General features: G+C 32.8%; 1 protein-coding gene across 1 annotated transcript; it reads left to right on the plus strand.

Annotated features, from left to right (window-relative positions):
* The first annotated feature begins 4,795 nt into the window (after nt 1-4,795).
* LOC107887995 (uncharacterized protein At2g29880-like) lies at nt 4,796-9,048 on the plus strand. Its single transcript, XM_041101986.1, has 6 exons — nt 4,796-5,400; nt 6,337-6,412; nt 7,544-7,571; nt 7,662-7,729; nt 8,005-8,376; nt 8,452-9,048. The coding sequence occupies exons 5-6, from the start codon at nt 8,011-8,013 to the stop codon at nt 9,046-9,048; spliced, it is 963 nt and encodes a 320-aa protein (XP_040957920.1). The 5' UTR covers nt 4,796-5,400; nt 6,337-6,412; nt 7,544-7,571; nt 7,662-7,729; nt 8,005-8,010.
* Nucleotides 9,049-9,586: the final 538 nt, after the last annotated feature.

Genomic DNA, 9,586 nt, shown 5'->3' on the forward strand with positions numbered 1-9,586 from the left:
CCAGCATTGGTCTCTTCTCTCTACATCTTTCCCCTTGTTTCTCCTGATTTGACGTGATTTCATTGAAGTCGCCCATAACCACCCACAGATTACCATAACTTTGGCGGAGATGTTTAAGTAAAACCCATGATTCCTCTCTTCTTCTTCCTTTCGGGGACCCATAAAAACCCGTAAAACACCATTCATACTACCATCATCTCCAGTAATCATCACATCTATATAGCAGGAACTAAAACTACAAAGGTCAACAATATAATCTTCTTTCCATCCCAAGCAGAGTCCACCTATCGAACCATTCACTGAGACATCAACATCGTTACAGTAACCATACTTCCTTTTGATATTTTCCATTCTATCAGCATCTAATTTAGTTTCAATAAAGAAAATAACGTCGGGACAATACTCTTTTAACAAACGCTGAATTCTACGAATTGACCATTGATTCCCCAGTCCAAGGACGTTCCAACTTAAAGTTTCATAATGATCAGCTTACCTGCTCAAAAAGTTCAACCATTTGATCGTTTAGACAATCCTCTTTCCATATCTCCAATGAAATTATCGACTCTTGTGCCCCTAGAACTAACAAACATCATATAGCCTGAGCCTTTTTTTTCCATCCATAACATTCATGGGCCTATATTCATTCAACATTCCTACATCCATTAAGTCTGACACCTCCTCATCCGTATTTGGTAACTTTCATTTGCCAGCTAGGTTGGTTCCCAAATTACTTCCTACATTGTGCATGAATTTAAAGAAATTGATATTTATATTGGATTCCCCATATCCTCTCTTGATTCCCCCAATTTTCGCCCGGTTCCCTTAGCCAAACACTGCCACCGATTCCCCATATCCTCTCTTGATTCCCCCAATGCCAATTCATTGCTGCCTTAAACCATTCGAATAGGACAGAAACTTTCTCCATGACCCAGCCTTCCACATAAGAAACAAAAAGTCATTAACTTTTCATATTTGAAAATCGCAAAAATTTCTTTTGTTTTTGCTATCATGAGTTTTTTCTTCCATTTCAGAGGATGACGAATATCCACCAAAACCCGAATTCTCATAAATTTCTTTAGTCTCGCTGCAACTACTTTCACATCATATTCAAGGAATTCTCCAATAAAATCTCCAAATTGTTTCACCATTGACTCAAAGTACATACCCTTCGGAAGATTGTGAATTTGCACCCAAAAAAGCACTCTTTAAAAGCGGTACTTCCAATGGATCTTCCCCTTCTTGTAAAGTCTGAAAAATAAGTAAATGGTTATTGAAAGTCTATGGCGATCCCTGCACCATTCTGGCTAGATCAACTCCACAATAAAAGCGGAAAAGAAATATTTTGTCCCCTATATCTGTGATTGTAAACCCACCAAGAGGATGCCATAGATTGGCCAGCACTATTTTTATCGACTAAAAGTTGATATTGTAGCTGTAAGAAAACATCCTACTAAACATAGATCTGAGGTTTCTTCTAAAGGATCCTTCTCTTGATCAATCTCCCTTCCCTCTATTTCCCTATTCACCTCTTCATCCTCCAATCTCAAGTACACCAAAGCCTCTTCCATAGTCTACTCAATATTCTCAAATTAATGTAAACTAAAAAACCCAAAAAGACAAATGAAAGAAAAAAATGCTACCGAAGAGCATACGAAAAAATGCTACCGAAGAGCATACTCATTTTTAAGTATTGAAAAAAAATAGAAATTAAATATTATCATTTAAGAATAAATTTAAAAACATAAAAAATAGAAATTAAATATAAACGTATTAAATACATAATACAATTTATTTATTTTTGTTGAAAAATTAATGTGCCATAATTTGCTCCAGCTGTGTAACCCCTACTTGGATATCTACAATTATTGAAAGGATATACTATATTGTCAAAGCATTTTGCAACTAAAAAAATTGAATGATTTCGCTTATTCTTTATATGATAATTTTAGGACAGGGGTAGTCCCTCTATTTCACTTAAATCGTCTCAATTTTTTGTGATTGAGATTTTTAGTTTTCAATTTTTTGTGATTGAGATTTTTAGTTTTTCTAATTAACTAATTAATTTTTTATTAATATATAGTATCTAAGTTTCTGATTTATATATATATTTTTCCAAAAACATATTTTTAAAAAAAATCAAAATTGAAAATTTTCATCATTAAAAATTAAAATGTAACAAGTTTCTTGAGATGAAAAAGGAAAGTACTACTACTACTACTATTATTATTATTATTATTATTATTATTATTATTATTATTATTATTATTTAACTATGGTATTTAAAATGTAAAAAATTATGATTGGAAAATTTTAATAAGCTCAACTGATAATCAATTGTTGGTTGTGTTTATATAAGGCTCAACAAGGGATGAAAATAAGGAGAAGCAAGTGATGGTTTTGTGGAAGTCGATTCATCTAAAGAGATGGAGTGTTGGAAAAGAACAAGAGAATGGACTGAGTGCTAGGAGAGAGAGTATTTGGACAAAGTAACTTCAGGGTTAAGAAATCAATCCCATCTTCATCGTAAGAAAAGTATTTATAAGATTAAGCCCTATCATGTTATTCATTTGATCAGTACAATGTTGTTATGCTCAAGTGGGCCTCTCGTTGCCTTGAGAGCATGTTTGGCATGCCACGGTGTACGAATATCGCGTAGAGAAATTTGCACAAAAGATATAAAAATTAGAATGCGACTTTAACTGCAAATGTCACAAGACAGTTGTAATATAGAAATTTGTACAACAAGATACGAAGTATTCAGAGGATCAAACCTAAAGAAGACTAGGTAACGAAATTGACTAACAATAACTAAGCATGCAACAAAGAAGTCTAGTTAGCTAATTACTAAGTAACATAGTACACCAAATAATGAAAAAGGGTAAATTATACTAAACTATGAACTAGAGGCACTGAATTGCAATAATACCAATTTCACAAAACTTAACAATTAAGCAAACAATATGGTTGTTCGATATCATGTTAATGTTTAATTCGCAGTTTAGGGATTTTGGAAGTCTAATTTTCCTAATTAATCTAATTTTACCTCTTGGTCACCATTTTACCAATAAAGTAGTTTAATCCAGTTTATCTTTTGACCTCACTAAATTAAACCGGTCTAATCGAACTAGTGCTCAATAGGATCTCCTCTTGGTCTCATCTATCTAGATAGTCCCTTAGAGTTGTCAATTCCAAATTTTCAATTTTATTTTGTTTAGTTCAAATTTTACAATCTAATCCCTCAACTTTAAATCAACCAATAAACATTTCAATCTATCAACTAAGTATACACTTTTTAATTATTTATTTTAAAATTTAAGTTGTTTTAAAATTAGATGGAAAAGATTTTTTGGGTTATTAAGGTATCGACTGGAGTGAGCTGAGTAAATAATCTTTCGCGTTCTGTAAGTTCATTAAAGGGGTAGATGCTAACCACGAATTTTAAAATTGCTTCAAACCTAGAGTGAGAATTCAAACCCTCGACTACTTATTAAAGTAAGATTTTATCTCTTTCTCTTTTATTAAAAGGTTTTATTTTTTGTTGGGAGGGATGGTTAGACATAGAGGTGCTCATGGGCCGGGCGGCCCGGCCCGGCCCGACAGCCCGCCCAAAATATGGGCTTGGGCAAAAAAATGAGGCCCGATTAAAAAACGGGCCGGGCCGGATATAATAAATATTTTTATTTTTTTATTTTTTAATTTTAAAATACTTTTAAAATACTTTTTTTAAATTTTTTTTAATTTTAAAATATTTTTAAAATACATTTTTAATTTTTTTTAATTTTAAAATAATTTTTTTAATTTTTAAAATAAATTTTTGGTATTTATTTAAAAAACGGGCCGGGCCGGGCCGGGCCTGGGCTTATGAATTTTTTCCCGGGCCGGGCCTGGGCAAAATTCTAGGCCCATATTTCGGGCTGGCCGAAATTTTTTTCTGAACTCGGCCCGGCCCGACCCATGAGCAACTCTAGTTAGACATAAAAGGTTGTCTTAAGTAGACCTGTCCATGGGCCGGGCGGCCCGGCTCGACCCGACGGCCCGCCCGAAATATGGGAGGGTTCGGTAAAAATATAGGCCCGAAATATGGGCTTGGGCAAAAAAATGAGGCCCGTTTAAAAAATGGGCCGGGCTCGGGCTCAACTTTTTTGGCCCGTGCCCGGCCCGAATATAATAAATATATATTTTTTATTTTTATTTTTTAATTTTAAAATACATTAAAATATATTTGTTTATTTTTTTATTTTTAAAATATTTTTTTGTTTTTATTAAAAATCAGGCCGGACCGAGCCGGGCTCGGGCTTATTTTTTTTCCCGGGAAGGGCCCGAGCCTAAGAGTCGGGCCCATATTTCGGGCCGGGCCGGGCCCAGGCCTAAGAGTCGGGCCAAAATTTTTTTCGGCCCCAGCCCGGCCCGGCCCGGCCCATGAACAGGTCTAGTCTTAAGTCAGTCCAGTGACTAAATGGCAATTATTGCCATGGATCATAAAAGAAATTTAAGTGAGGGGGACCTTCTTATTATAGTGTTAGGAGATATCCTTACAGCTTGTTTGGTTCGATGTAATGGGTTTACCATTACGCACCGAATCGGTGAGCCCCACATATTCCAGCGTTTGGTTCGCTGTAATGCCCATTACGTGCCGAATCGGTTACGTACGTATTCCTCCTTATTCACCGATTTCTATTCCCTGCCCTTTGTTCAGTTTAGCTCCCGTTTAGCATTCTCCCAATTCCTATGCCCTGTTTTACCCTCATCTTCCTAAGCCGAAATCCACCTCCAGAACTCTCCCTCCCAATATCAAACAGAATCTGCCAAGTAAATGACCTCCACCGCTCCCGTTTCACTTTCATTTGATTGTTTTGTCGAACCAAACGCACCCTTCTGTTCTTCAAATGCAGTGAGTAGGGAAGTCCAAAAACAGACTTCTGTTCTTCAAATCCCAACAAGTATCTCCAAAGAAACCCTCAAGAAAACCTTTCCAATTCAAGCAAGGTAAACATTATCTGCCCTAACATTTTTTTGTCACGTGTTTTCCCTTTTACGTCTATGATGAGAGATTCAACATTTCTTGAAATTGAATCATGCATTCACCTTTAAAATGAGGTTTTAGTAAGACTTGATTCATCAAATTAGTTGAATCTCTGTTTATAATCGTTAAAAATTGGCATCTAAGGTTTCTGAAAACTAGGGCTTAAACTAGTTGAATTGATTCATGAATCCCAATTTTCGTGAAATAAAACTTTAATTCATTTGATAAAGAATTAGAAGTTGTAATGGCTTGATTCTTGATCATTTTTTTCAATTTCAGCAGACAAATCAGAAAATCCGAGAGTCGGGGAAAATACAGTTAAAAGCGTATAGAAAAGAGACAAAGAGAGCTCTTCGTCTTCTTCTTCCCAATGCTGTGTAAGATGCTTTTAATTGTAAAATCATACCCTTTAATTGGTTAAGTTTTGTTTCAGTTCATTGCTGGTTTGTTTCCGAATTGTTGACCTTTTCTTTTCGTTTCAATTTCTGTTTCTTTCTGGGATTTATGTTAGTGCTTTCTTTTCTATGTACTTTCATTTTCTTCCTTATATCTACTAGTGATTCAACTTGTAGGTGATTTTGGCTCTTTTATATATAAATTGTCAATAGCAGTTTTAGAATCATTATTTTTTGATTTAAGATGCTTTCTCATTCTTAAGGATAGGGTATTTATTTATAACATTGATATGAATCGAAATTGTATGATAACTTATTTTAGCTTGTCTTGGCTTGGAATACCCTGAAAGTTGAAAAGAGGTAAGTTTGCATCAATCAGAGGGTTTTTAGGACATTCTATTTATGTCAAGTAACCTTCTTCTATGTTAAATTGTGTGAGTGCTTTGATATAAGCATATATCCGACATGGTTTTAGTGTGTAAAATGGACTACTAGATTGGTAAACAAGCATTAGCTGCATACCATTAACATGGAAATGCTTCCTGAAGTATGTCTGCCTCAAGTGCCTAGGTTGCCTTTTGGTAACTGTGCTGTTTTATATGACATGTTGTAATTAAGATGGTTCTGTGTCTGCTACAAGAATGATGTTGTCTATGTAATCATCTGTGTTCATCCTATCAGCATATGGAGTTTGGTTAAATGCTGCATCTGTGTTCATCCTATCATACTGCTCTGCTTTTTTGTGAGTGTATCACTAGGATTTTGGTTAAATGACTTACAAAGCACTTACCTGATGTGATTCTAATTTTTTTTTCTGGTTTAAAAAACAATCCCTGCAAAGACTGAAATTTTTTGCTTATGGGATTCTTGAGAGTATTGATGTTCCATTTAATTGATGTTCAATGTGAACTTTTGTAGGTATTGGACTGTTAGCTACTGATTTGCTCCAGACATAAATCGTTGGCAAGCTGAAGCTCTAGTTGCAATTCAAGAGGTATTTTATAGTTGCAATTCAAGTAAATTGGACTGTTTTTTTATGGCTTACTCCATAGTAATGTTTTTATAGTTATATTTTGCAAGTGGTGATGTAATAAGTTGATTTTTATTGGTATTGAAAATTTTGAATACGGATATATGTCAATTTTTTTATTAATACGGATATGTGTGTGTGTGTGTGTGTGTCTGTACAAATGCATGGTTGGACTGAGATAAAATAAAATCATGGAAATAAAACTTATTGAAATGAAAAATGCATTTCTCGGGAAACAGTAAAACATGTTAATAGTACAGGAAATCCAGTTTAAGGTACTGGTGTGAATAAAAGCATGAATTATTCCTTTAAAATCCAGTTTTCGGTTGGAAGCATGAATTTTGTTTCGTCTCTGCATTTTTTAAATTTCGGTTTTAAATCATTAGTAACTAGTTTAAGTTGGACTATATAAATCGATAATGATTGAAATACATCAAAATAATCGATAATGATTGAAATACATCAAAATACATCAAAATGAAATTAAAATATTAAAATTTATATAAATCGATAATGATTGAAATACATCAAAATAATCTAAAAATATTGTTATTGAAGGTATCCTAGATTTAAAACTGAAATGAGTGGCAGTATGGTATTGCCAAGAAAACTCTTTGTTGGAAGTTAAATGTTATGTAGGCTTCATAGACTTGTACTGGGAATACAATATTTGACCAATTCATTAAATCATATCTCTAAAATCCTGAAATCTATCGGTAGATTATATTAATATGTTAGTTTAAGTACAGTAAAATGTAATTGCCAGTGAAGTTGATAATTTATGAATAATAAACTTTATTCTTAATAAATATTGGTAAATTTATTCATAATTAATATGTTTTTTTGTTATGATCCATATCACAATGTTTCTACCTTCTTATTTATTACAAGTATAATTATATGTGGTATCGATTATCAAATAGTATTAATTTTAGATGATTGATAAAGAAATGAATTTCTTGTTGCAAAGATAGTTTTAATTTCTATTTTGTTCTTTGTAATGATTCTAAATTTGTATTGTTCAGTTTTTTTTTGATAGTGTGTTATTGCTTCCTCTTCTTTTTTGGATTGTTTGACTGCTTCCTCCACTCACAGTTGAGCGTCTTCTTTTCATGCAATCACTGTAAGTTCCTTGGCAATTAATTTATTTAAGTTTACTGTACTGTTATTGAAATTATGATTGGAGAAATGTGACCCTTTTAAATAAATGCAGTGAGTAGAGAGATCAATCCCAAGTATCTCTAAATAAACCCTCAAGAAAAGCTTTCCAATTCAATCAAGGTAAAAATTGTCTGTCCTAACATTCTTTCAACATGTTTTCCCTTTTATGTTATTTTATGTATATAGTTTGTGAAACTTTGGTGGTGTTTTTGTGTTTATTGTATTGTACTAAACTTGTTGAATTATAATTTGATTTCTTTTCATTCATCATGTGTTATAATTTTATTCTTTATGAGTTTTTTATTCATGATATTGAACTCAATTTTAATTTTATAAAGTGTTCACATTATGATTCATGATATTAAATTTAAATTTAATTTGTTTTTTTTCTTAAGATAATTATGTTAGGTGTTCCAGAATCAATTGTTCCTTCACAATCATCTCGAGGAACCAAAAGGAAATGGGTTCCAGAAGAAGATGCAGCACTGGTTTCCTGCATGGTGGACTTGCACAATATTGGGACATTTAACGCTGATACGGGGTTCAAAGCCGGTTACTTAAACGAGTTAGAAAAAATGTTAGAGAAGGCTTTACCTAATGCGATGTTGAAGGCAAGACCTAATATCGAGTCAAGGATTAGGTTACTGAAAAGAGATTGGTCAATAGTTTATGACATGCTTAATGGCCAAAACAATAGCGGTTTTGGTTGGGACGACCATAGGCAGGTCATTGTTGCTGAAAATGCGGTCTGGGACTCTTATTTAAAGGTAAGAATGAGTTCAACTCTTTATTATCCTATTCTTACCAAACTTATAACTAATATGATTTCCTCGTTTTTGTAGAGTCATAAAGAAGCCGGTCAGTTCAAACATCGTAGTTTCCCTTACTATGACCAACTTACTACCATATACGCAAAAGATCGAGCGACTGGGAAAGACGCTCAAACAGCCGCTGACATTCTTGAAGAAATAAATGCTGAGGATGTACCTTCTGCCGATATTAATGAAGACAGAAACGAATACTATGATTGCGATGCTAATGTCTCTTTCGATGACATGGATGTTTCTGCCACGGAGCCGCAAACAGACAAAAACCAAGGGGGTTCCTCATCTTCAAAGAGGAAAAAAAAGAATTCTGATACAACTGGTCATTTTTCTTCTTCAGTTAATAATGCTGCCACTTTACTGGCTGAAAACATGTGGGCAATTGGCGAACAAATCAGTAGGAGTATTGCCTCCGATGTGGTAGTTCACCAGGGCATCCAACAGAAAGTAGCAAATTTATATCCAACCTTATGTGAAATAGAAGGTTTAACTATGGATGAACGGTTTCAAGCATTGAGTAAAATTCCGGATCATCCAACTCAAATGGTAGTTTTCTTTAGTTTACCTTCTGATGTACGGTTGGAATGGGTTAGAAGATTTCTTGCTGACCATTAAAATTTATGGTTTTGTTGATGACATTTTCGTAACTTTTTCTGTTTGTAATATTTGGGATGGTATGTCATATACAATGTTCTAACTTTTTGATGTGGCAAAACTGTATAACATATAGATTGTGACATAGAATTTCATGAATCTCATTTAACCTTTTGTTAATATTCATTGTTATTATGTTTATGCAAAATATAATTCTAAAGTTATTTATTACTGCTAATAATTTTTTATTGTAGAATATTTAAATTATTTGTTCCACAAATGATATTTTAGCACATTAAATATGTATTGCAGTTTAATAATAATAAAGTAGATTATAAATTATATTTAATAATAATTATTTTAAATTATATTTTAGTATTATATATTATGATTTTATTAGTAAATTCATATAAGAATATTTATTAACAATTTTATTAAATTATATTTTATAACAATTATGTTAAATTATATTTTAGTATTATATATTATGATTTTATTAGTAAATTCATATAAGAATATTTATTAACAATTTTATTAAATTATATATTTTATTAAATTA

The sequence above is a fragment of the Gossypium hirsutum genome, chromosome D10, assembly GCF_007990345.1.
Source record: "Gossypium hirsutum isolate 1008001.06 chromosome D10, Gossypium_hirsutum_v2.1, whole genome shotgun sequence".
Lineage (NCBI taxonomy): Eukaryota > Viridiplantae > Streptophyta > Magnoliopsida > Malvales > Malvaceae > Gossypium > Gossypium hirsutum.